Genomic DNA, 27,971 nt, shown 5'->3' with positions numbered 1-27,971 from the left:
GCAAAACTGTGTCTCAAAGTTGCAGACAAAATAAAGACATTCTCAAATTAAAAAAAGAAAAGAAAAGACAAAGTAGGCTTTGTTGTCAGCAGACCTGCCATTATAGGAAATATGAAGGAAGTTCTTCAGGCTGGAAGCAGATGACCACAGGTGGTAATTCAAGTCCATGAAAAGACAGTGCCAGTAAAGGTAATTACGTTATTTTTAAAGATAATGTAAGTGCATTCCTCCTCCTTAATTGATTTAAAAAGCAGTTTTGTAAAATAATATATATACTGGCACACCTCATTTTATTGTGCTTCACAGATAGTGCGTTTTCATTAATATCGAAGTAAGACACTCCACTAGCAAAAAGATTATGACTTGCTAAAGGCTCAGTTGATGGTTAGCATTTTTTAGAAATAAAATATTTTTAATTATGATATGTGTCTTGTTTTGTTTAGACATAACGCTATTGCACACTTAATAGACCACAGTCTAGTGCAAGCATCCTTTTTATATGCACTGGGGAACCAGAAAGTTCATGTGACTTGCTTTATTGTGAAATTGGCAGTATCTGTGGTATGCCTATATATAATTATATTGTTGGACCTATAACCTTTAGAAAAGGAATGTATTTGACAATAGCAGCATGAAGGAGACAAATGAGAGAAAAGCTGTATTGGAATAAGGAAGTTACACTGCATTAGGTAACTTGAATCCACGGGAAATAATGAGGAGAACCAGAAGTGGTAATGAGAAGGTTAATATAACAAACTAATACATGCACACTTTCCTCTCTTCCCTCAGCTTCTTTAAAAACACTATCCTATCTAATAAAAGAGAAAAATGGTAATTGGCGTACGACGATACCCTTTTCATTGGCTAATCAGGGCTATATGCAAATTAACTGCCAACTATGATTGGCAGTTAACTGCCAACTAAGATTGGCAGTTAACTGCCAACTAAGATTGGCAGTTAACTGCCAACAAGATGGCGGTTAATTTGCATATGTAGGCACAATGCAGGGAGGCGAAAGGGAAAGCAGGAAGAAGCCCCCTGCCACTGACAGTGATCGGAAACACAGGGGGGAGCTAAGAGCTGGGGGGCAGGGCAAAGGCAGCCCCAGGGCTGCCTTTGCCCTGCCCCCCAGCCATGATCGGAGAATCAGGCGCCTTTGCCGCCCTGGCCAGTGATAGCAGGAAGTAGGGGTGGAGCCAGCGATGGGAGCTGGGCACGGTCGAAGCTGGCAGTCCCGGGAGCTAGGGGTCCCTTGCCTGGGCCTAAAGCGAAGCCCACGATCGCGGGGCCGCTGCAGCTGCGGGTCCCCGCTGCCCGAGCCGGATGCCTAGGCCAGAGGTGTTAGGCCTGGGCAGGGGCGGAGCCTGCAACCATGGGGAGCTGGGGGTCCCCCGCCCAGGCCTGACACCTCTGCCGGAGGCCTCAGGCCTGGTCAAAGGGCCGATCCAGTGATTGGTGATCGGAGGGTGATGAGGGTCAACTCCTCTGGCCGAGGCATCAGGCCTGGGTGGGGGGCGGAGCCGGGGATTGGGGGGATATGATGGTCCCCTTGCCCAGGCCTGAAGCCTGGGTCAGAGGCATCAGGCTTGGGCGGGGGGTGGAGCAAGCGATCAGAGGGAGATGGGGGTCCCCTGCCCAGGCATGATTCCTGGGCCAGAGGCCTCAGGCCTGGGTGGGGACCAGAGCCAGTGATCAGGGGGAGATGGGGGTCCCCTGTCCAAGCCTGACACCTCTGGCGGAGGCGTCAGGCCTGGGCAAGGGGCCGATCAGGTGATCGGAGGGTGATGGGGGTCTACGCCTCTGGCCGAGGCGTCAGGCCTGGGCAAGGGGCCGATCCTGCGATTGGAGGGTGATGGGGGTCAACGCCTGAGGGCTCCCAGTATGTGAGAGGGGGCAGGCTGGGCTGAGGGACACTCCCCCCTCCCCCCCCCCCCACACACACACCCAGTGCACGAATTTCGTGCACCGGGCCCCTAGTGTATATATAATGATAACATTTATTTTGAGTTTGTAGTATATATAGATGTAATATGTGTAGAAATAATTAAATAAAAAAGAGGAAGAGGGATGATATATCACTATCATTGGAATTGTGTGTGTAAAGGAATGAAAGGTTACAATAGAAGATAATGCCTGTGGCCTGGGCAGGCTTTGTATTGAGGAGCAGATGACAGAGCAGAGGACACACAGTGTACACCTCTTGGGCGCTGCACAGTGTAGGACAGCAGATCGGGCCCAGGGCCACATCTGAAGTGCCCAGAGTTTGTAATCTGCCCGGGATCTGATAGCTGAATTAAAATCCGAACCAGACCAAGAGCAAGAGCTCTGACTCCACATCTGTTGTTACCGTGCCATTTCTCTGCCTCTCGTCTGTGGTTGATGGATGGGCTGGGCATAGGCACGGCTTCGCTGAGAGATGCTGCGGACTTTCAGCGGCGTTGCTATTAGGAGCTCCGGCCCAGTGCAGGGTCTCTGACTGACCCAGGACTTCCATTGTCTTCATCCATTAGTGCCTGCTCCCTCCTGCATGGTATTTTGCACAGATCTGTGTTCACACCTGCCTGTCCAGAACCTAGTCTTCACTGAACCCTGGCGATGGTGCTGGATGATAGTCCTGGGGTGTTGGGTGGGGCCCATGTTGGGCTGATGGGAACAGCATTCCAAACCTGGTGGATCCGAGCCTGCCCTGAAGGAGGCAGGGACTCAGGTGGCTTGCAGATGGCTTGTTGCATGCTAGCTTCACTTTTTAGTGCTTCCAGTAATTTCTTCTAGTGGGAGATGGGAGCAGTTCTAAAAATGAATTTTTAAGGCACATTTTCCCTGATCTCTTTATTACCCAATTTTCAAGAATGTTAAAAATAAAAGTGAAAGCACAGTAGAGATTTTAATTAGTTTTCTCTGTCCTTGCTCATGGCAGTGCTAATTTTAACATAGTGATATGTGACAGGGAGATATTTCATGGGGTCTTTGTTCTCAGTGTCTTCTCTACGTTTCAGAACTCGGCTGTGAATTTTGGAGAAAAAGAAATAATGACAGAAGTACCTTTTGATGTTTTCTTATTATTTGGATATCTGATTGTTAGCATTTGTAAACAAAGGTCGAACCAGCTTAGGAATCTCTGGAGCAGCGGTTCTGAACCTGTGGGTCGCAACCCCTTTGGGGTCAAACAAACCTTTCACAGGGGTCGCCTAAGACCATCGGAAAACACATATATAATTACATATTGTTTTTGTGATGAATCACTATGCTTTAATTATGTTCAATTTGTAACAATGAAATTGGGGGTCACCACAACATGAGGAACTGTATTAAAGGGTCGAGGCATTAGGAAGGTTGAGAACCACTGCTGTGGAGCAAGGCCACAGTGACAGAAAGGGACGCTGGTTCTGGCAACTCTGAGCAGTCTCTCCACTGCACACTTAGGTGAGCCGCCTGGGAGGGCCGGTGAAGGCAGAAGGTGGCCCTGGGGGTAGGTATTTGCTAATAGACCTGGCACTGAAGGCACTTACCAAGTGGTCTTCTTATTTCCTTTTGTGGTTGTTGATTTTGGCTTTTGTTTTGGTTTGAAAAACATACACATTTAACTTTGTCTTTGTCATTTAAAACTTGATTTTATAAAACACCAAAAGATAATTTTTAAGAGTTCTGTATCACTGGAATTTAGACAATAGAAATAGTGATATAGTTTTGTAGGTGTAAATTAAAATTATTAAAATCAAATAATGAAGATTTACTTAAAATTAGGAAATTATAACAATGAAATAAAAGGCAAAAGGACCTCATAGCAACATTTTGTTATTGTGGATTATCAATTACTTTAGGCCTAAACAAAGATTCCACATATTCAGACTTCTTTTGCTGTGTTTCATATTTACCTATATTCTGAATCAAGCCACTTGACCAAAAAGTCTGATTTAGGAAGACATTGAGCTCTCGAGCAGAAGTTTTCCATCTCCAGTTACCACCTTCAAAGGAGTTGACATTAATGATAGTGCTGATGTAGATCCCTTTTTGAACAGTGTGCAGAATTTATGTCAATCCTATGGGAAGTTAAACAGGTACCAGAGAAATGGGACAATTATGAGCAGTTCAGTAAATGACAATGTTGCTTTCCCCACTAAAAATTAGTCAACGGAATAAAACATGAACTGCAGTTGACTTGGTTTCAGGAAATACACATTTGAGAATTCAGTCACGGTTCTTGTCCTGTCTCCAGTCATGGACAGGATTTTGTAGGCCGCTGTGCTGTTTGCTTTGTGGATTGTAGTTGTGAAGGAACGCAGGTGGACTTGCTCTGAGTTGGTGATGAACTGTGGTCCCGAGTCTTCCCGCTTTTTAGGTACAACTACAGCTTTGTATAAATCAGTAGTTCAGATGAACAAGACACTCCCAGTAGTGACAGAAATGTCGGTAGCTGTGATCTGTCTGACCACCGAGCAGATTCCACCTTGGTTAGCTTTCTGAGGATTGTCTCTAGGTGCACTGTCACCTTTGGCCGTCTCGTCACACTCAATATCAAACTGTCATCTTCCGAGCACCTCCCCACTTTCAGTATTAGAGTTGACTACCGCATGTTTCTGAATTGAACACTCACATAATCAGGATCAGTAGTTACAGCAAGGTGAGTCCGTATTTCTGCACTTGAGTAAAGGTTTTAGACGGATAAATGACACGCTGATATAAAATGCTGTTGATGCCAAATGAGAGGAACTCGGCCATGATATTGGCACTTCCGTGTAGACCCACCGATGTGGCACGTACCCCACAGACGGCTACTACAGGGCCCGCAGCAGCTTCCTGCCACTGGTTTCAAAAGTAACCTGGGCCCTAGCTGGTTTGGCTCAGTGGCTAGAGCAGGGGTGGGCAAACTTTTTGACTCGAGGGCCACAATGGGTTCTTAAACTGGACCGGAGGGCCGTAACAAAAGCATGGATGGAGTGTTTGTGTGAACTAATATAAATTCAAAGTAAACATCATTACATAAAAGGGTACGGTCTTTTTTTTAAAATTTTATTCATTTCAAACGGGCTGGATCCGGCCCGCGGGCCGCTGAGCTAGAGCATCAGCCTGCGGACTGAAGAGTCCTGGGTTCAATTCCAGTCAAGGGCACATGCCTGGGTTGTGGGCTCGATCCCCAGTTGGGGGGCGTGCGGGACGCAGCTGATCAATGATTCTCTCTCATCATTGATGTTTCTCTCTCTCTTTCCCTCTCCCTTCCTCTCTGAAATCAATAAAAATATGTTTAAAAAAAAAAGTAACCTGGATTTTGTTTTTTATTTGCAGAATTGGATAGTACTTCCTTCAGAGGTAGTGAGCGTGCCTGACTTTAGGGTTAGTTGTGCTGACGACCTTCGGAGCCCCTGGAGCCCTGGCAGGACGGGAATGATGTCCCTGTGTGTTGGATGTAGATGTGGCCTGTCCGCCTCATGCCACAGCGCGGCCCAGCTTTACCAGGCCTGAGTGGCTTTGTACCAGGAAGTAAGAGGTTTTTCCCCCAAGCTCAGATGAGAGTTCAGGAGAGTATCAAGACTTTTCAGATTTATCTGAATAATTAAGATTCCAGAGAGTTCTTCATTGCCTACTAGCTAAAGTGCACTCCATGGTCTGGTATTAGTGGTTCCCCAGAATTAGTGGTTCCTTTCAGCCCATTCTCTCTGTCCCTTTAGAATGCTGGGCTTCCCTGCTCCTGGGGTTAATGGTTCTGCATATGCCTTTTGAAGTCAGATCTATCTACACTGCCTCAGGATCATCTCTGCCAGATTTAAGGTTTCTTCCTCACCCCCACCATGGCCTGGGGCATGCATCACATTTTGTCTTTGTGTTGTCTTGTCTGAATGTCTCACTCCCTTGCTGTACTGTTGGATCCTTCAGGCAGGGGCCACTTCAAACTCATCTGCATGTCCTCTCTAAGTGCCTGGTGAGGCACCTATTGAACAAATGAATGAACAACTCTGGTTCCAGGTTGCAGGCTCCATGAACACTCCTGTCAGAGGCAGCATGTTGCAGGCCATCAACCAGGCTTGCCAGCTGAGGACTGAAACGTCCCAGTGCTGCTGTCCGTCCTCCGCCCCCTGGTCCCTCCCCTGCTGTCTTCATCTTCACCAGTCAGGGAGAGGAGCTGCACAGATGTTGCTGCCCAGTATGAGACGCTGCCTGCGGCGGCACTTCTCCCTGCCTGGGACGCGCACTCACTGCAGCACTGGTGGGCCACACGGGCGCTGTCTGAGGAAGCGTGCACGGGCCTTGGAGGCACTGCCGGTAGCTCTTTTTTAAAAATTACTTTTCTTGGGTTTTTATCATTCCTGTCACCATCAGCTTTGCAATAAGAGCTGTGGCCAGGCTCCCAGGGAAAGGTCTCATGTCAGAATCAGACTGCTTGCTTTTACTTCTACATGAGCATTTGAGGCACTGAAGGCCTTTTCAGCGCCTTCTCTATATGCCCCCCCAACAGTGATTGGTTAAAACAGGATTCCAGTTGTGCAGGTGCTGCACGCCTTGCCGGAGCATGTGTGATGGCTTTGTTTCCAGGGTACGGAGAGACAGACTTCTCTCCCCAATTACGGCTTCTTGGTGTGGAAGCTAAAATGAGACTGGTTGGGAGCCGCCCCGTGGAGGCCTGGGGCAGGTTGTCCCTGGTCTCCTGGCTCACCGCCGTGTTCCAGAAATAACTTCGTCTTCCCAGCATTCATCGATCTGTGGTTGTGGCTTTGCATTTATAGCCCTTTATGGGATTTTGTTGTTACTCACAAAATTTTATACTCTCCCATGAAGCCAACTTTGACACTTTGAATTTGAAAACAAGCTTTCCCCTTGATTATAAAAATAAACTAGACCTGTCCAACCCCAGTCATGCCAATTACTGTCAGCCCTGCTCTGTCAGCTGCAGTCTAGAAGGAAATAACGTGTTTGGAGTGAACCGCCTCATCAGCCCACGCACTGCCCTGTCGTTGGTGCTGGAGTTAGGATGGTGAGGGAGCGGCTCAGCAGGAGCAGGATGGCGGCCGGCTGCCCCAGTGCTGCGGGTGGGAAACTCACGGTGTGGTGCAGGCGCACCTGTGCCAGAATTTGAAGTAGCCTGAAGCCACCCCGTGGGATGAGCCCTAGGAGCTGGGTCTGGGAGCTGGTGCGGATGCTCAGCCTCTCTTCCAGGAGCGCACTTTGCCCTCAGGTTTGTGAAAGACCACGCTCATTTTTGGGACAATAGTGTCTCCCGAGTGGGCCAGCCATGGTCAGGGCCTGGTTTCCCTGTGTGGGCCTGCCCTGTCTGTGTCCAGCCCCTGCCCTGTGAGCTGCTCACTTTCCCTCCACAAGTCTGAAAGAGGACATGGTAGTGTTTGTGAGGAGAGGGAGGCTGCGTGTTTTATTCTTTTTTTTTTTTTAATCCTCACCCAAGGATATGTTTTTATTGATTTTGGACAGGAAGAGAGTGAGAAGGAGAGAGAGAATCTTTGATGTGAGAGAGAAACATTGATTGGTTGCCTCCCATATGCTCCTATGACCGGGAATCAAACCTGAAAACTAGATGTGTGCCCTGGCTGGGAATCGAACCCACAACCTTTTAGTGAATGGGACGACACCTAACCAACTGAGCCACCTGGCCAGGGCTGCATGTTTTATTCTTGAACTAGAGGCCCGGTGCACGACTTCGTGCATGAGTGGGGTCCCTTGGCCTGGCTGGCAATTGGGGCCAATTGGGGCTGTCTCGCCCAGTCCTGATTGGGGCCGATTGGGGCCAGCTGGCCAGGGAGGGACCGCGGGAGGTTAGCTGGCTGGGAGGGACTGTGGGAGGGCCCCAGGGCATGTCTGGCCCTCTCGCCCAATCCTGATTGGCTGGACCCCAGAAGCAAGCTAACCTACCAGTCAGCGTGTCAGCCCCCTGGTGGTCAGTGCGCATCATAGCAGCTGGTCGAGCGGTCAACCAAACAGTCGACTGCTTGGTTGGACACTTAGCATATTATGCTTTTACTAGAGGCCGGGTGCATGACATTTATGCACTGTGGTGATGGTCCTGCAGCCTGGCCTGAACCCTCTCACAGTCCAGGATCCCTTGGGGGATGTCTAACTACCAGCTTAGGCCCGCTCTGCGGGCAGTTGGACGTCCCCCCAAGGGTTCCTTAGCGCTGCCACGGTGGCTGGAGAGGCTCTTGCCACTGCCTCTGTGCTTGCCAGCCGTGAGCCTGGCTTTTGGCTGAGCAGCGCTCCCCCTGTGGGAGCGCATTGACCACCAGGGGACAGCTCCTGTATTGAACGTCTGTGGTCAGTGTGCGTCATAGTGACTGATCATTCTGCCATTTGGCCATTTGCATATTAGCCTTTTAATATATAGGATTATATAGGATTGTGGAGTGTGTGTTGCCAGTGGAAACCGGGGTAGCTTGGTGACTCTTTCCCAAAGCACATGAAACTTTACACACTTAATAAACCAAGATATTCTAAGTGAATGAATAAAACCTGTTGGGAACAGTAAAGAGAAGGAAATGACCAAAAACCCACATTACTCATACAAAAAGAGCAGAGAAACCTTGCTAATGGGGTTCACGTGTACATAGGGGTGCCCCATCATGGGGACTCCAGGAAGCGGGCTTTCCAGTCTTGTGTTTTCACACAGCAAGCCATCTTCTGCGCTTTTTCTCTATACTTTCCTTGATTTCAATGCAGAAGAGCAAAACGACTTGTGGAGGCTCCATGCCCAGGGTCCTTAGACCCCTGCTTGTAATTCAGGGGTGTCGCTGCGTCCCTGGTCCTCTGCCCTCATTTTTCTGGGGAGCAGTGGCTGCTGGCTGCTGCTCTTTTGACCAGGTAGCTGTTTGGCCATCCAAAGTGGCCATTGTGGGCATTGGTGGTTCAGGCCAGGTGGGGTGGCATGGAGGGTGTGGCAGGCATGCCTTCTGGAGCCCTCGGGCTGTGTTTGTGTGATGCTTCTGTACAGCACCCCATCTTTCACGTTACGTAAATGTGAGTCCACTGGTGGTGGGGTTTTGTTTGTTGCTGTTACTAATCTCTTATTTTATAGTAGTTTAAGAGCTCCAAGAAAAAAGAGTTTATACCTAATTTTGTATTTGTTGTCTATTGTAAACAATATAAAAAACATTTAGTTAACACTGGGAGATCTTCAACTTTCCTCATAAAGTTAGAGAAACACTTGCTATAGGGTTTCCATTTGACTACTAAAACTTGTGGTGAGTGAGATGATTATTTTCAGCCTCCCCTGCCCACTTTGTGGGAACTCTCCCCAACCACACTCCATCAAATGGGAGCATCCCTGTGCCTGTGGCCCCCGCCCTCCAGCCAGGGGGCACGTGGCCTGAGTAGGACATGGATTGCCTTTCCTGGGAAGAGCTGGATTGAAGACTCAGGGAGAATCCATGCATTTGGTTAGAGCTGGAGAGTTTAAAGTTGGGGGCTGTCGGCTTCCTCTGTACACCATGTACACAAGGTCATTTGCAGGGATGGGGAGAATGATGTGGTGAGCAGGGGAGTTGTCTGTGCCACTGACATTGGTCTGTCAGCCATATTCCTGCTCAAGTTCTGTAAGTAAGCCAGGCCTTTATGGCAAACCTACCTTCCTGCTGAAACTCATTGGGATTGGGTCCTCCACCTGCAGCCCAGGTGTCCAGCCAGCCCAGGCTGGCAGGGGTGCCAGACTTGCCATCGCTGTGACAGCCTCATCCCCGCATCAGGACATGGCAGAGGAGTTGCCATAGCTTGGGTGAGGGCCCTGGCCCCAGAGGGCACCCCCTCTGGGCACTGCGATCCCGAGGAGCCCTGAGCAGCCCCTTGACTGAAAGAACAGACCCCTCCCAATGGGGAGGGAGGAGAGAAGCCGAGTGGGGGTGGCACCTGCCCTGATGCTGTCAGCTTCCACATGGCCAACTCTGAGTGGGGGAGGTAGAAGCAGGCGCCAGGCCAGGCCTTACAGCCCTAGGTTTGGATGGACAAAGGGGAAGAGAAGGAGCAGGCTCGGGAGTCAGTTCTCATCTAGCTGCAGCTCCCAACCTAGGCTTTGACTGAGTGCCCTGGGCGGGGCGTCTGGGCCTGCAGCACCTTCCTCCATGCTGGTGAGGCCTTTCTTTGCAGAACCCACCCGGCAATAACCCACTCACAGGTCACGGGGTGCTGTTGTCCTGTCTCAGGCTCTCGGGCCCCCTGGGCAACATGTCTTCATTGATAAGTATTGGATGGCTTCCTCAGGCCTTTTACACGCCCATGAGGACATTTCTGAGGCACTACTGAGAGGCCTTCCTGGCCAACATCCAGGCAAACTTCAGTTCATTGTATGGGGGCCCCGAGTGGCCGAAGGCCAGTGGAGCAAGACAGGAGCTATGGACGTGTCCCGGAGAGGGCAGGGTGGCATGGGCACTGGCGTGCGTTGTCTCCAGCACCGAACAGGCGCTCTCACAGGGATTGCAGTGCCCCGGGCAGTAACGCCATTATCTTGGTGTGTGTGTTCTGGGAACTGGTGTGGTGATCGAGTGACAGATGAAGCCTGGTGCAGGGGAGTGGGAGGAGTAATACATGGGACACTGGGTTGATTCTCCCCAGCCTTCAGAGTCCCTGGTGCTAGCCCCTGGGTGCCCCTGGCGGGCCAGTGGACAGCTGCCGACCAGCCCTTCTCACAGGGAAGGTTCCAGAAGAGGCTTGAGCAGCACCAGTGTGCGCCTCAGTGTGTCCATCTCTTCTTTTTGTGTTTCTCGTGATGCATTTCCTGCCCAAGCCCCACTGTTCATCTTTGCATCCCTCAGGCCTGGCCCAGGAGAGGCCTTCCCTGTTTGTTGAGGAGATGGCCAGCTGTGGAGATGAAACAGCATGAGAAAGTGTGGGTGCTTTAGAAGTGGCCAAGGCAGCCCAGGGACAGCCACCACCGCCGCCGCTGCTGGCACCTCCTGGACCGCGTCCTTGCTGCCCATTAACACGTCTCTGGTTCCCCAGATGCCAGCACCCAGACCCGGGTCTGCCCCCGTGTTGCTCAGCAGGAACACCTTTAAACACTTTTTAGGGTGACTTATTTTCAAACTGGTTTTTGTACAAAATCCCTGAAAGGCTCATGGTTCTTAGGTGAACCACTAAGGGCCCAGCTGCAGTTTTGACCCACTGTCCTGAAGACTGGACATACAGAGGAAGGACATACAGGGTAAGGGAGCTGCCTTCCGTTGGCCTTGCTGAGGGTTGCAGCTGGGGAGCTCTGAGCAGCATGGAGGCCAGGGTGGAGACAGGGCTGCGTGGAGCCAGGCTCCTGGGCTGCGGAGGGACGGGTCAGGAGCCAGGGTGGCAGGGCTGGGTGCTGAGGCGGGTTGACGTCCAGATCTCTGGGAAGGTAGAGCCAACAGAATGGCTTGGGTGTGGGGTGTGAGAGGAGGAGGCCAGCAGCCAGCCCTGTTTTGTTTCGTGGCTAGAGCAAGTGGAGGGGTGGGAGTTACCAGTGACTGATGGGAAACCAAGGGTCTGGAAGGGGGGGTGGGGAGGGGGGAAACTTGAACAATCTGGGCATGTCCTACCCAGGGGCACTTGGCCTGCCTGGTTTTTTAGAGGGACGCCCATGGCCCACTCCAGGTGCTGACTCCTCCCCTTGGAGTCCCAGATGTGCATTTGAGTCTGGGTTAGGCATTATATTTTATCAGCTGCCATATTCATGAAACAAGTGAGGCCAGTTAGTTAATAGATTGGGTGGCGAGCTTCCTGCCACTGCTGCCTGTTCAGTGAATAGGACAGAGAGCAGGGCTTGGGGAGTGAGAAGCTGTCCCAGCAGTTTGACCTGCCAGTGAGAATGTGCATCAATATAGCACATTTTTAAAAAATATATTTTTATTGATTTCAGAGAGGAAGGGAGAGGGAGATAGAAACATCAATGAGAGAGAATTATTGATTGGCTGCCTCCTGCACGCCCCCTACTGGGGATTGAGCCTGCAACCCCAGCATGTGCCCTTGACTGGTATCGAACCCGGGACCCTTCAGTCCTCAGGCCGACCTCTGTCCCGAGCCAAACCAGCTATGGCGACTGCACATTTTCTGTTTTCCTGGGCTTGACTTCCTAAGGCCCATTAGTTTCCCTCATTTAATTCTTAGCAGCCTGGGCCGATGTTTGCAGTGTACTCCTGCATTAGGCGGTGTTTCCTGAGTGGAGCTGTGCTCACAGTGAGCCTCGCCTCACCCTCAGCCAGTGCGGCATGGGAGCAGGAGGCGGGAGGGAGGGAGCGGGCTCCCTGCAGGCTTTCTCCAGCACTGGAGGGAAGGGGCCAGGAGTTGTCTGTTGGGTATCTTGGAGGCAGGAAAAAGCCAGACTCTGGTGAGCAACAGTCGCCACAGGTGTTTAAGGTTTGTTTACCAGCAGGTGTTTGTCTAAAACCTGGTCTTTGCACGAGGAGGGTGTGGGAGAAGCAAGGAGTTAAGTCTGTTATTCATAAGACACAGGTCCCAGCGGGTCATCATGGAGGGACAGACTGCAGCCGTGTCAGGGCACCTCTGGAAGGACAGGCTATGGGTGCTGGCTGCGTACAGGGCATGCGTGCTGCCGGCGGGGCGGGGCGGGGGGGGGGCAGCAGCCCTCTCCCAGGTTTGGGTGCCAGTGAGCCATGGGATGCCTCATCACTCGGCGCTTGTGGCTGTCCTGGATTTAGGGGTTTTGAGCGAAAACTCTTCCTCTTCTGACTCCGGAGGTGGCCTCTTCCTCAGGGCTGCTGACTCACGTGCTGACTCACTCAGCCTTTCTCTCTGACTTTCTCTCACTGTTGCCTGAGTTAGGAGAGCGAGGCCCAGGAAGGCTTGCTCTTAGCCCCTGGCTCCCAGCGACAGCGAGAGGGATGCTGGGCTACGAAGGGCAGAGAGAACAGCACCAGCTGTACTTGGCCTTTGGCTTTGGGTTGTTTCTCAGTTCACCCTGTACCTCTACGTGACCCTGAGAAAGTGTCTGGATTTCTGTGACCTCACCTGTGCAGCTCCTTTTCAAGATTATTTTCAGAAGAACCCCAGTGTTTAAGATGAATAAAAGTAGGGCTCTGGCCCTGGCCGGTGTGGCTCATGGTTAGAGCATCCGCCCTCACACTGAAGAGTCTCGGGTTCGATTCCCAGTCAAGGGCACATACCTGGGTTGCAGGTTTGATCCCCAGCCCTGTTTGGGGCTCATGCAGGAGGCAACCAATCAATGTGTCTCACATTGATGTCTCTCTCTCTTCCTCCCTCCCTACCTCCCTCCTTTCCACTCTCTCTAAAAATCAATGGAAAAAAGTATCCTCGGGTGAAGATTAACCAAATAAATAAATAAATAAATAAATAAATAAATAAAGTAAGTAAGTAAGTAAATAAGTAAGTAAGTAAGTAAGTAAGTTAGTTAGTTGTAAACAGCGGGGCTCCATGATTAGTCCTCCCCAGGGTGACTGAGTGGAGGGGCCAGCCTTCCTTGCCCGAGACAAGTTGCCTGGTCTCTGGAGGCGGGCAAGACTGGCCCCTGGAGAAGCTTCTGACAGTGGTGCCATCCTCGCTGGTCCCATGAAGCTGTGTGAGTCCTGGCCTCCCTCGCTGCCTCTCTGCCTCGCTTGCCCCCCTGCCTCGTGTGCCCCCCTGCCCTCATCCCTCTACGCCCATATAGCTGGTTCGATGGCCAGGACCACGTGGCTCTCCGAGTGAGGAAGAGGAGGCAGTGAGTATCCTGAGTGCTCCTGCTGCCTTCTCGCCTCCCTACCGCTCCCTCCCCTTCTGTCCTCTTTATTTTTAGAGTAGTTTTGCTTCTAATGAGCTTCAATCTTCAAATGAGGAAGAAAACAGGGACCATGGGAATATGGGAATCCTTGGTGAATCACCTTAAATTAATGAGACTAATACGGGAATTGAGTTTGGCTGTGCAAATTAGCGTTTTGTTCTGGGTCTTGATGACTTAAATTGCAGATTCTAATTAAATGCCCCCAAGTAACCACCAAGTACCTTCTGATGTCTTTTTGACCTGAAAGCTTCTATGATCTGTGAACTCTATCAAGTTTGTAAAATTAGTCTGTAGATGTTCTCCTTGAAGCATGTCTACCCCTAGAATCTCATAATGCCTATAATACTAAACTCCCTCCTAGGGCAGCGGTTCTCAACCTGTGGGTCGCGACCCCTTTGGGGGTCAAACGACCCTTTCATAGGGTTCGCCTAAGACCATCGGAAAACACATATATAATTACATATTGTTTTTGTGATGAATCACTATGCTTTAATTATGTTCAATTTGTAACAATGAAATTGAGGGTCACCACAACATGAGGAACTGTATTAAAGGGTCGCGGCATTAGGAAGGTTGAGAACCACTGGCCTAGGGGAAAGGCAGGTGGGTGGAGTGGGCAGGAACCCTGCAGGGGAAGGGGGATGGGAGCCTCCCTTGGGCGGTTGAGATGTCAAGGTGAGATGCAGCCCTGTGGTAGGTGGCAAGTCTCTGCTGTCCCAAGTGAAGGGAAGGTGGCTGTATCTTCATGAATAAGCAGGGGGACCGGGGTGGGAGGTTCAAGAGAGAAGAGCTCCTTCCTGGCTGATTCATCTCCAGGTGCCACCTCTGCCTCCACCAACAGGGGGTGCAGATTTCAGTGATGCAAGGGGGTGATAGCCAAGAAAGGAAGCCATTTCCCCTCTTCTCCCCCGCCCCCCATCATGTCCTCAGACATGGCCACTGTCTTGCTGTGGCCTCCTGCTGGCTCTTTGCCTTTGTGTTACATTTTTTTAAGGAAGGGCTATAACCAGAACACAGGTGGAATAGTGTGTGGAAAACCCACATGATGCAGAACTGACGTAATCATCTTTCATACTGTGTTGTCTCCATTGCAGCCACTGAAAAAATTAAACTTTTTATTGAGGTAGGACCCCTCCCCTCCTCCCACCATCAGTACTCACCCCTCAGAAATACCACCATCTGGACTCTAACACCAAGGGCTCATTGGGCTGTGCCCAAACCTCATAGAAACACAGTTGCCTAGATGTGTTCTGTGTGCCTGGCTCTCCCCTTGATACCGTTTGTAGGAGTCACCTGTGTTGTGTTCATCTGCTGTTGGTGGGCATTTGGGTGGTTTCTGGTTTTTGACTGTTAAAAATGTTACTGCTCTAAATGTTCTTCACATTCTTTTGGGGGGAATATAAGTATACATTTCTGTTAGCAATCCCAGATTCTGGGGTGGATGAGTGTTCAGTTTGAGTAGATACTGCATTTTCCAGAGTGGCCATGCCCTTGACTCCTCCAGCAGTATATCAGGACCATCACTCCTCATCCTCACCAACACTTGGTATTGCCATCTTTTCATTTCAGCTATTCTAGTGGGTATGCGCTATCTCATGCCCATGACGTACCTTTTCCTGGTGGCTAATGAGGTGGAAGAAGGGTCCATGTGGTTGTTGGCTTTATTATGACCACGTGAACAGCTGTATGTCAGTGTTCACAGACGTTGACACTGACACCTGCAGTGGGCACTTGGGTTGGTCTCAGTTTGTCGTTGTAAGTCATACTGCAGTAAGCATCTCTGGGTCATTGGCAAGAATTTTGTTGTGGACAAATTTTGATAAATAATGTTAGCTTCTTTTCCAAAATGCTTGTAGTACTCTAACATGTCATCAGCACTATAGGACAGCCCTATGGAATTTCCTCTAGGTCCGCCCACAAAGCATATTCTCAATAGAACTAACTGCTTTTGGCAGACTAATTTAGGGAATGTAGGTGTGGGGAGCATTCCTTTTATTATTATGAATGAGTCTGGTCCCTGTTCAAAATGTTTACCACATGTATTACTCTTTTATTAATTCTTACCTTTTGCTACTTGGATTTTTAGTGAGTTTTTAAAATTAATTTGTAAATTACAAATTCACAGATATTAATACTATAAGTACTTTCCCATTTTTATTGGATATTTTTGACTTGTATGCCTTCCGATTTCAGCAAACTGATGCATCTTCCCCTGGTGACTTCTATTGTGACCCCAGCCAGGCCATGCTTGTCTGCTGAGGTGCCCGGCTGAAGGTCACTGGGTGTCTCAGTGGGAGAGGCAGGAGCACAGCCTCCAGGGACTGAGTTTTTGCCCAGGGCGAGAGCACTGCCCTTCCAGTGGTCTGCACCCCAGGCCCTGGCATTTTCAGATGGCTCATGTGCTGGGCCCCCAGGTTCGCCCAACAGCTCCCCAGCAGTGCGAGGACTGAGTCAGAGTTGCGGGGGGGGGGGGTGGTCCTATTTCACAATGGCCCCTGCCTGCTTCACTGTGGGCGGCCAGCAGAGTTTGGGGAGCCCAGTGGAGTTTGCAGAGCCCTCTCCCGTTGTGGAAGGTCTGGTTCTCACTGCACCCTGTGAGATGGGTACAACTAGCTTCATCTTAGACAGCAAAATGCAGAGACTCATCAAAACAACAATGAGGTACCATCTCACACCTGTCAGACTGGCTATCATCAACAAATCAACAAACGACAAGTGCTGGAGAGGATGTGGAGAAAAAGGAACACTTGTGCACTGCTGGTGGGAATGCAGACTGGTTCAGCCACTATGGAAGACAGTATGGAGTTTCCTTAAAAAACTGAAAATGGAACTCCCATTTGACCCTGTGACCCCACTTCTAGGAATATATCCCAAGAAACCAGAAACACCAATCAGAAAGGATATATGCACCCCTATGTTCATAGCAGCACAATTCACCATAGCTAAGATCTGGAAACAGCCTAAGTGCCCGTCAGTAGATGAATGGATTAGAAAACTGTGGTACATCTACACGATGGAATACTATGCTGCTCTAAAAAGGAAGGAACTCTTACCATTTGCAACGTCATGGATGGAACTGGAGAGCATTATGCTAAGTGAAATAAGCCAGTCAATGAAGGAAAAATACCACATGATCTCACTCATTCATGGATAATAGAGACCATTATAAACTTTTGAACAATAATAGATACAGAGGCAGAGCTGCCTCAAACAGATTGTCAAACTGCAGCGGGAAGGCCGGGGAGGGTTGGGGGGCAGGAGGTAGGGGGGTAAGAGATCAACTAAAGGACTTGTATGCATGCAGATAAGCATAACCAATGGACATAAGACACTGGGGGATAGGGGAGGCTAGGGGACTGTCTAGGGCAGGGGGGGGGGAATGGACACATATGTAATACCCTTTGTAATACTTTAAGCAATAAATAAAAAAAAAATAGAACACACACACACACACACACACACACACACACACACACACAAAATGCAGAGACTCGGAGGGGCCCAGCAGCTCTCTTCGGACCTGAGACCTATGGGAGGGAGGACTTGGACTCAGATCCTCACCTCCTCATTTTCCCTGATCCACCCCAGCTGCTCACGTGGCTCTTTGGGGCCACCCCAAATTCCCCTGGGTCACCCCTGGAGTGGAACAGAGTGTGTACTGTCTAGTTCTCATTCGTTTGGGCTTTGAGCAAAACCTTTGTTTTTGAGCCAGAAGGTTAGATTGGTGTGTGGAGAGAGGAACATGAAACAGCTTGTGGCATTCCCATATTTCTAGGTATTGGAATTATAATGTACTAGAGGCCTGGTGCATGAAATTTGTGCACAGGAGGAGAGGTCCCTCAGGCCGTCCTGCACCCTCTCCAATCCGGGACCCCTCAGGAGATCTCTGACTGCCTGTTTAGGCCTGATCCTGGGGATCTTGGGCCTAAACAGGCAGTCGGACATCCCTTTCACAATCCGGGACCACTGGCTCCTAACCGCCTCTGCCTGCCAGCCTGATCACCCCCTAACTGCCTTCCCCTGCTGGTCTGATCGCCCTTAACTGCTTCTGCCTTGGCCCCCACCACCATGGCTTTGTCAAGAAGGACATCTGGAAAATGTCCGGTCTAATTAGCATATTACCCTTTTATTAGTATAGATTCTTTCACAAGAACTCCCTGTGTGTTGACCAGCTTGTTAAGTGTACAACTTTCTATTTTTAGGTGATGGATTTGGATATGCTCCTATGAAGAAATGCCACGTGTCACTACTGAAACAAGAACAAACATGTCCAGTAAGTTGCTGGGTGAGTGAACCCCCTCAGGAGCGGGACCATGGGCCCTTCAGGTAGAGGTGCAGACACACGGAGAGAAGATGGGCGTCTGGAAATCGCAGGCTTGGAGGGGGGTGTTTTAAACCAGCCCTCTGCTCAGTCTCATTGCCTAACCTTCTAAAGGGTGGTTCCTTCTAGAGACAGCAGGAATGACCGCCTATGGGGCTGGGAAAATGTGAAACTCACTTCTTGCTGCTTCCCATGTGGAGGCTGTCTGACCCAGCCAGCAGAGGCTGCTCTCAGAGATGGCCACACCCCAGCGCAGCACTCGGCTCTCGAGAGGATCACATATATGTTTTGTGGGAAAGAAAGGCAGGACCGAGGCCCACATGAAGTTTCTGTAGCTCTGGGAAGAAAGAGGGCAAGGTTGGAGGGCATGTGCCTTTGTCTGTCCCGTGTCCCACCGAGCTGTTGTAACCAGGGTAGCAAACCCCTTCATGCACCTGCATCCTAACAGAGGTTGTAGCGAATTGGCTTTAAATTTTATGAAATTCTATGAGACTTGCCAATGGGAAAGCTTGATAAAGCAAGTAAAATCTCAAAAGCCATGTTTTACGATTGTAAAACATCGTTTAAGGTGGCATGTCTTTGTCAGAGAGAACACGATTTCTGTATGGGTCCCTCGGGCCTGCTGTGTTGTTGTGTGAGTGCGCTGGGGAGCGTAGGGAACCTGGTGACTGAAGAGACCTAGACCATCAGACTCTTCTTCCCCCGGCCCGACCTGCTGGGACCCTGGCCTTGCTGTGCCCCCTCGCATAGCTCACGCACTCTCTGTGATCTCACAGTGCCTTTCTGCCACCATCTGTGCTTCTTCCCATTGTTCGTTCCCATTTCTCAGGACTGCTGCCACCTTAGGGGATAGGGCTGGATGACAGCTCTTCCCAGGGAGTCAGGCGTGGTCTGACCCAGGAGCAGGAAACACATCATCACCAATGACATCATGACAGCAAGAGAGCACAGCCCTCGCCATGGCGCCAGGGCCCGTGCACTGCAGCGGGCTTCCACCATTGATGTGGCAGCTGACATGATTGGCCTCTCTCTGGCAGGTGAGCCTCTTGGGGCGGCTCCAGTGGTTCCGACATGGCAGTTCTGGGAGGGCCACGCATGCCGCCTTGGGCACCTGGTGGACAGCCATATGAGCCCTCTGTGACTGCCCCAGACTGGAGGGTGCCTCCTCTGGGTGAGTCAAAATAGGGAGGAAAAAACCAGCACTCTCCCTGACACTGCCTCCGAGGGAGCCAGTCTGCTGCAGGTTTCTAGCCAGGAGATGATGTGGGAGTGTCCATGGGGCCTGTCTGGCCAGTGCCCAGGCCATAGTAAAAGGCCTGTCTGTTGTGGGTATGCAGACCTGGAAAGGTAGGGGTTTGGTTTTAGAGTCTGAGACTTTCTAGAAATCTCAAAACAAAAAGCTTATAAAATGAAGAAAATCACCTCACATAAGTTTTGGATTTAAAAATAAGTAGAATGTTGGAGTCCCCCCTCCCCCCAGTTTTATTGAGAAATAATTGACACACATCACTATGCATTTAAGGTGTGCAGCATGACGGTTCAATTTACAAACACTGTGAAATGATAAGTGTGTTGGGGTTGTGTGTTTTTTGTATAAAATCTGAAAGCAGGGAAAAGTTGATTAAGGCTGATTTTTGTCTGGCATTTCTTTTTTATTCAGGAAATCTACAAGATCCAGATGAACCCATTTTAGAGTTCAGCTTAGGTGGGTGTCTTTCATTGTTTTAGGTAACAATATATGTTGCTCAAAAACACAACTGCTGGCCCGAGGCTTAGCGAACTTGCTGCCGCTGTCTCTGCTGCTGACGTGTTGCTGAGAAGATGAACCTGGAGGCTGATGTGGACTTCCTGTGGGTGGGGGGCCTAGGGGTTTATGTCTGCAGGGCTGGAAGTGGTGAGCCCACCCTGAGCTGCTGAGACCGGGAGGGGTGAGAAAGCGGGGTTTAGGGCTAGCGGTGTCAGCCCCTGGCCAGGAAGCCTGTGTGGTTGAGTTTAGCTTCCTAGTCCTCATTCCCTACTCTGTGACCGGAGGTGATGACACTTGTGTGCTCTCCCTCTCGGAGCATCAGAGAGACTACGCCAGCCCTGGGATCGGGAAGTATGGCAGGAGAGCAAGGCGGGGTCAGCTGGGATGCTCCTCTGGGGACACTGTGCTCTGGTGGTCCTCTCCCCTCCCCGCATCTCCTGGACGGGGGTCAGCATTGGCCGGTGGCCTGGCAGAGGTGTCCAAGAGGTGCTGTGAACCAGATGACCTGGAATCTTATCCAGACTGTGCTGTAAACTAAGTGCCCAGCCTTGAGCCTGCCCTTGACCTTGCTGGATGGGTTTCCTCATGAGTCATATGAGGTGTTGCCATTTGAGAGACAAGCTCATGGTGGTTAAAACAAGGGCTTTGACAAGTTGCTAAACCCATAAAAATATAAGTGCATTATCACCAAATTTTAAACTCTGAAAACGTCCTCATTTCAGGTTTCATGCTCCTAAACTAGTTCAGGGTCCCCAGCCCTTGCCAGATGCCTGGTCTGCAGTGGGTAGTGAGCACAGCTGTGTACGGGATGCCCACCAACCTAGACCTTTATTGCTCTTTACAAACTGCGGTGCCAGTCCAAGTTTCACAGCAGAGTGTGAGCACGCTTCCACCCTTGTCCTGCGTCACCCCAAACATCAGGGAGAGTAAGAAACAGAAACAGACTCTGTGCAGCATATCATTTCTTTGACATGTACTTTCTTTGACCTTGTCTTCTACTTTCTGCAAGTTCTCTGTTCTTCCAAGTTCTATCTTTTCTTTCATGTTGCGGGCCTTCCGTATGTCTGGTCATCTTTGACTCTTCTTTCATTTTGTTTTAAGTCAACATTGAGGTATAATTTAATGTATAATGTACCCATTTTAAGTGTAGCATCAGTGAGTTTTGATAAGCATATTATGTATGTAACCACTAGCCTTGCCATCGCCCCAAAGGATTCTCATGTCCTCAGCCTCACTCCCAGTCAGCTGTCGGCCTGTTTCCATCACTGCAGCGCGGCCGCGAGAGTTTCACACGCTAGAACCATGCAGTGCCCAGCCTCTGGGTGCGCCGTGCTCACTTCGGTAATGCTCTGGACTCGCGCTGGACGTGTAGTTCTGCGGCCAGAACGCATCCTACCTTGCTGAGTGGCTTCCATTGTGTGCACCAACCATAGTTTATTCTGCTGATGGACACGTGGGTTCTATATAAATTTTGTATTTACATGAATATAGTTAATGTGTATTTTATATACTAAATTATATATTTTAGATTATAATTTATAGCCTCAAGAGAAGATGGTGTATACATCCAATAAAAACAGGGTGCTCTAAAGAGAAAGAGAACAGTTGGAAAACATGGATAATTTTAGAAATTTAAAATAGGGTAGAAAATATTTTAAAATTCAATAAAGTATGGAAGATATTCAAGGAATTATCTGAGAAAGTAAAACTCTAAAAGCGAAATAGAAAACAGGAGAGAAATTGAAATGGAAAATAGAGAGCAGATTCGGGAGGTCTGGAACTTAGTAGAGAAAAGAGAAAAGAATGTGAGGGAGGGAATGACCAGGCAGTGGCACCAGGGTCTGTCAGGACTGAAGAAGGTGTGTCTGGGTTAAAAATGCCTACCAGGCCCCGAATGTTGAAAACACCTGTCCTGAGGCCCAGCGGGTGAAATTTCACAGCACGGGTAATCCAGTGAAGACTCTGAAACTCAGGAGGGCACATCCACGGACCAGGGATGAAGCGAGTGTGGCGATGCTCCGCCACACGGGAACTGAAGGCAGTGGGCAGCACCGTCAATGCGGGAGAAAAACTGTTTCCTACCGAGAATGCTGTGCTCAGCCAGCTGTCAGTCCAATGTGAGGGTAGGAGGAGACTTGTCTCGGCTAGAGTCTCAGAAAAACTTACTTCCCCACACCCTTTCTCTGGACGTTGGTGGAGGGTGTGCTTCACGACAGGGGCGTGAATTGAGAAGAAGGGCGACCTGGGGCCTAGGAGGCAGGTAGGGCCCAGCACAGGAGAGAAGTGAAAGAACCCCACTTGGCTTATAATGAATACCGCTCACAGGATGTGGATTTAACCAAACAAGGAGCCAGACTGATGGAGCACAGAGAGCATAAGGGTTGATAGAATTGAGTTGAGACCCTCACCCCTACATAGAAATCAGGCTGTTTCTGCATGTGACAAGTCAAGTAATACAGACATAGAGGATGAAACAGCCTTAGAAGGTGAGGGTGAATTTTACCACAATTAAGCAAAAAAGGTGAGGAGCCAGATGATTGATCAAATGTTTTATCTTAATAAAAAATACGTATATATTAAAATTAAAAAGTACTGTCCTGGCCGGTGGTTAGAGCATTCACCCGCGGACTGAAGGATCATGGGTTCAATTCCTAGTCAGGGGCACATACCTGGGTTGCAGGTTCTATCTCTGGCCCCAGTTGGGGCACCTGCAGGAGGCAGCGAGTCAATGTGTCTCTCTTGCATTGATGTTTTCTCTCTCTCTTTCTCTCTCCTCCTCCTCCTCTTTCTCCTCCTCCTCCTCCTCCCTCCTTCCCTTCCTCCTTTCTTCCCTTCCACTCTCTCTAAAAAACCAATCCTATCTAATAAAAGAGAAAAATGGTAATTGGCGTACGACGATACCCTTTTCATTGGCTAAGCAGGGCTATATGCAAATTAACTGCCAACAAGATGGCGGTTAATTTGCATATGTAGGCACAATGCAGGGAGGCGAAAGGGAAAGCAGGAAGAAGCCCCCTGCCACTGACAGTGATCGGAAACCCAGGGGGGAGCTAAGAGCTGGGGGGCAGGGCAAAGGCGGCCCTGGGGCCGCCTTTGCCCTGCCCCCCAGCCATGATCGGAGAATCAGGCGCCTTTGCCGCCCTGGCCAGTGATAGCAGGAAGTAGGGGTGGAGCCAGCAATGGGAGCTGGACACGGTCGAAGCTGGCAGTCCCGGGAGCTAGGGGTCCCTTGCCTGGGCCTAAAGCGGAGCCCACGATCGCGGGGCCGCTGCAGCTGCGGGTCCCCGCTGCCCGAGCTGGACGCCTCAGCCAGAGGCGTTAGGCCTGGGCAGGGGCGGAGCCTGCAACCGCGGGGAGCTGGGGGTCCCCTGCCCAGGCCTGACACCCCTGCCGGAGGCCTCAGGCCTGGTCAAGGGGCCGATCCGGTGATTGGTGATCGGAGGGTGATGAGGGTCAACTCCTCTGGCCGAGGCATCAGGCCTGGGCGGGGGGCTGAGCCGGGGATTTGGGGGATATGATGGTCCCCTTGCCCAGGCCTGAAGCCTGGGTCAGAGGCATCAGGCTTGGGCAGGGGACAGAGCCAGTGATCGGGGGGAGATGGGGGTCTCCTGTCCAAGCCTGACACCTCTGGCAGAGGCGTCAGGCCTGGGCAAGGGGCCGATCAGGTGATCACAGGGTGATGGGGGGCTACGCCTCTGGCTGAGGCATCAGGCCTGGGCAAGGGGCCGATCAGGCGATCGGAGGGTGATGGGGGTCTACGCCTCTGGCTGAGGCATCAGGCCTGGGCTGGGGGCAGAACCAGTGATGGGGGGAAATGAGGGTCCCCTGCCCAGGCCTGACACCTCTGTCAGAGGCGTCAGGCCTGGGCAAGGGGCCGATCCTGCGATTGGAGGGTGATGGGGGTCAATGCCTGAGGGCTCCCAGTATGTGAGAGGGGGCAGGCTGGGCTGAGGGACACTCCCCCCGCCCCCACACCCAGTACACGAATTTCGTGCACCGGGCCCCTAGTAGGAAAATAATGTCCTTGGGTGAGGACTAACAAAAAGGAAATTACTTATTTTAAAACATTTATTACAGCAAATGTTAGAGGAAAAGAAAATCCTGAGAGAGAGACTCAGAGATGGCATTTTGGTGTGAGCCCGTCCAGGTATTTTTGCACCCACACAGCACTATGATGATTTTGGTTTGTAGATGGTGGAATTACTTACAGAAATGTCACCCTAGTGTTAACATGGCTTTTTCTCTCATGTAGCAAAATAGCACTGGCACCTTTCATTCTAATAAACATGGAACTGCCTCCTCATACTGGGTGCCCAGAGAGAATCTGCGTACGGCTGTGCCATACTCACCGTGACCCGTCTCTGTCGGTGACCCCTAGGTTCCCTCCCCTTTGCCGCTATAAACACCACCACAGTGTGCGTACTTGCACATAGATCTTTCATGTATTTTGCTGGTTATTTTCTCAGGACACATTCTTGGATCTGGAATTGCTGAGTCAAATGATATGCACCTGAAATATGCTTTATTCTTTACCTCAGCAGTGTTTGCTCAGCTGGGATTACAGGTGATATGGTTGGAGAGACAAGGCATGCATGTCAGAGATTAATGGTTTCTGTGGAAATAGGCTGAAGGAGTGATATAAGCAGTAAACAGAAGGAGAGGGGGCCGGGGACTGCTGAGAGAAAGCCTTGTGGGAGCTATGGAACTCAGAGCTAGGAATTAAACATTGGCTGACATTTAGGTAGGCTGGGTCGGGGGTGAGGCCAGGAGGGAATGTCACTTGTGGGAAGGTGTGTTCTGAAGGTGGCATTTGGCTCATCAGCCCTTAAACTGATACGTTTTCCCGCCTTTGGCCACCTGTTATTGCTCAGCCATCAGTTGTATTTGGAAACCCAGCTATTCTGGCCTTGCATGTGTGTGAACCACACCTGGTGAAGGCAAGCCGAGAGGGACCAGACCAGGGCTATCTTAAGGGCACAGCATAAAGGAGAGGGAGGCGGCAGAACAGTCCAATCCCTGATTGCTGCTGAGGTAGACTCGTAGGAAAGATAGAAGAGAACTTACAACATAAAGCCTTAAAGGTTCTGGAAGTAAACCAATGAAATAACTCAGCCTCAGGGTGGTCCGAGATTTCTTAAAAAGCGAAAGCACTAACTCTGTGCTTCAGTTTGCTGTTGTTGCCGTAACACACCACCACAAATTTAGCACTACAATGACACAAGCTTACTATCTTTACAGTTCCCTTAGGTCAAAACTCCAGTGGGCTCAACTGGGTCTCAACTGGGCCTTACAGCACCAAAGTCAGCCCGTCGGTAGGGCTGCGTTCCTTTCTGGGGGTTTCGGGGAGCGGGGGGAGGTTTCCTTGCTCATTCAGATTGTTGGCGAAATTTAGTTCCTTACCGTTTTAGGACTGTGCTCCCATTTCTTTGCCAGCTGCCATTTGAGGCTGGTTCTCGGCTTAGAAAGGCCCTCACCTTTCTTGGCTTGTGGGCCCCTTCCGTCTGCAGGGCCAGCAGTGCCAGGTTGGGTCCTTCCATACCTTGGATCTCACCTTTCTCCTTGATCACATCTTTCTGACTCCACCTTCCTCTCTGCTTTAAGAGCTCACGTGATCAGATTAAGACCGCTCAGATGATCCAGAATGACCTCCCATGTCACATCTGAGGATTCCATGACCCAGTCACATCTGCAGCCCTTTGCTGGAGATGTAATATATTCACAGGTTCCAGGGACAAGGACGTGGATACTTTTTTGGGGGGAGGGACATTTTTCTGCCTACCAGTCCCTAAAATTAAAAATCTAAAATAAAATCTAAAAATGTTTAAGAAAATATCTGATAAACCACAGATTGGGAAAAAGATATTCACAGCACATATACTGGACAGAGGGCAGCTGTACAGTAGAATGCTTACACACCAGCAATTAAAAAGTCAACAATCCAATTTAAAAATAAGCAGAAGTCTTAATTAGACTCTTGATGAAGTTGTAAAAACGGGCAGTAAGCATATGGTGAAAAGATGCTTCACATCACAGAAGTGCAAATTAAAACATCTATTAGAACAACAGAAATAAGCACTAAGCTCACCAAATGTCAGCGGTGATTGGCATTCCTGCACGTTGTGATGGCTGTAAAATGGTGCAGCCACTTTAGAGAACTGTTAGCTGTGAAGTGAGACCTGTCCTCTGATGTAACCTCGAAATGCCACCGTTAGGTGCTTGTCAAGAGAAAGGAAAACCTCAGTTCACAGAAAGACTTGAACAGGAATGTTTATAGCACCTTTATCTATAGTGGCTCAAAGTGAAGCAACCCAAATGTCTACTAACAACATGGATAAGAACACTTGGTGCATTTATACAATGGGATATATATATATATAGAACAATATAGATGAATCTTAAAACATTCCACTTATGTGCAATTCAAGAATAGACAGCAGTGATGGAAGTGAGGTAGTGACTGCATAACAACCGGTCGCTGTGATGCACACAGAGGCTGGAAGTAAGGGGAACTTTCTAGCCTGAGGGAAAAGTTCTACCTTGCTTTGCTGATGGTCACATGGTACATATGACTATCAGAACTCAAAAGCCAAGCTCTTTGTATTTTATTATCCTACTAGAGGCCCAGTGCACAAAATTTGTGCACATTAAAAGGGAATTAATAGAGGAAATATTTTAATATTGCTATTTGCCTTTTGTCTATAATAGAAGTGTCAGAGATGAAAGAAAATTAGTAAAATGTATATGAAAATCTCCCTCCTGTCAGAGTCTGGGGCACACCACGGAACCCAGAGTCAAGTCCCCACCCACCTGCACCCAGACCCGGCCAGCTACACCCCCGTCAATCCCTGCAGGGTGGAGGGCACAACCTCAGGTCCCCCGTCAAGCCCCGCCGGGCAGGAGGGCAGCCTCAGATCCCCCGGCCCTGGGTCAGGGGGCACAGCCTCAGATTCCCTGGCACAGCCTCAGGTCTCCCAGCCAGGGTGTGAGGGTGTGATGACTATTTGCATATTGGCTCTTTATCATATAGGATACTGGAGGCCTGGTGTATGAATTCGTGCATGGGTGGGGTGCCTCGGGGTAGCCTTCAGGGATCAGGTCCCAGCTCGTGCCCCCAGGCTCACAGCCCCAGCTCACGCCCGCGGCCCCGCGGCCCCGCCTGGCACCCTGCCTTGGCCTGGTGCTGCCCGCTCACCTGCTCCACCATCCCGCCACAGTCCTGCTCTTGTCGGGGCCCATTGAGGCTGGCAGTGCCTCTACTGCTGCCCACTGCCAGTGCTGCATCGCTGATGTCCATGTTCTGTGCTGCCCCATAGTGGTCAGTGCACGTCATAGCGAGTGGTCAAACTCCCAGTCGAACTCCTGAGGGACAATTTACATATTAGGCTTTTATTATCCTATCTAATAATAGAGAAACATGGTAATTAACTGTAACTTCACTACCCTTTCCATTGGCTAATCAGCAGGATATGCAAATTAACTGCCAACAAACATGGCAGCCGGCAGCCACGCAGCTGAAGCGAGCAGGAGGCTTGCTTGCTCCAGTGATGGAGGAAGCCAAGGTTCCCCGCCTGCCTCAGCCCAGCTCTGAGCTCCGGATGCAACAATGTTGCAATTATAGAAGCTAAACAAACTCCAGAAACCTGCTTTCAGCCGGCAGCGGGCTCAGAGCTTAGAGCGCCAGTGATGGTAACAGAGTTTCAATTATAGAAGCTAAACAAACTCAGATACCTGCTTTCAGCCAGCCACGGCCTCAGAGCTGGAGCCGGCTCTCAGCTCCAGTGACAGCTATAGAAGGTAAATAAATCCCAGAATATAAAAAAAAAGAAAAAAGGAGAGGCTGGGAGCTTCAGTCACCCGCCAGCCTGAAAACGGCCCTCACCCCCTCACCCAGACTGGCCAGGCACCCCAGTGGGGACCCCCACCCTGAAGGGAGTGTGACCAGCTGCAAACAGCCATCAGCCCGTCATCCAGGCTGGCCAGGCACACCAGTGGGGACCCCCACCATGAAGGGGGTGTGACCAGCTGCAAACAGCCATCAGCCCCTCATCCAGGCTGGCCAGGCACCCAAGCGGACCCCCACCCTGATCGTGGACACCCTTCAGAGCAAACCAGCCAGCCCCCTCCCGTGCACCAGGCCTCAATCCTGTATAGTAACAGGGTAATATGCAAACTGACCCTAACAGCAGAAAGACTGGGAATGACTGGTCACT

The 27,971-nt window shown here is 50.3% G+C and overlaps 1 protein-coding gene and 1 pseudogene across 14 annotated transcripts in view; one reads left to right on the top strand and one right to left on the bottom strand.

The window, feature by feature from the left end:
* The window catches only part of INPP4A (inositol polyphosphate-4-phosphatase type I A), a 122,921-nt gene that overhangs the window by 44,212 nt on the left and 50,738 nt on the right, over nucleotides 1–27,971 (top strand). For 11 of the 14 annotated variants that reach the window (XM_059659023.1, XM_059659027.1, XM_059659021.1 and 8 more), the window contains exons 2-4: nucleotides 17,896–17,978; nucleotides 18,844–19,051; nucleotides 19,675–19,719. In XM_059659023.1, the coding sequence (XP_059515006.1) occupies nucleotides 18,946–19,051; nucleotides 19,675–19,719 (151 nt within the window). In that variant the 5' untranslated portion in view covers nucleotides 17,896–17,978; nucleotides 18,844–18,945. The remainder of the gene's footprint in view (nucleotides 1–17,895; nucleotides 17,979–18,843; nucleotides 19,052–19,674; nucleotides 19,720–27,971) is intronic. The other 3 variants (XM_059659018.1, XM_059659024.1, XM_059659022.1) reach the window with 3 other exon arrangements.
* Nucleotides 4,125–9,652, bottom strand: LOC132213920 (mitotic spindle assembly checkpoint protein MAD2A-like; annotated as a pseudogene).

Source organism: Myotis daubentonii, chromosome 12 (genome assembly GCF_963259705.1).
Source record: "Myotis daubentonii chromosome 12, mMyoDau2.1, whole genome shotgun sequence".
NCBI classification, from domain to species: Eukaryota; Metazoa; Chordata; class Mammalia; order Chiroptera; family Vespertilionidae; genus Myotis; species Myotis daubentonii.
This window is presented reverse-complemented; position numbering and strand designations above follow the sequence as displayed.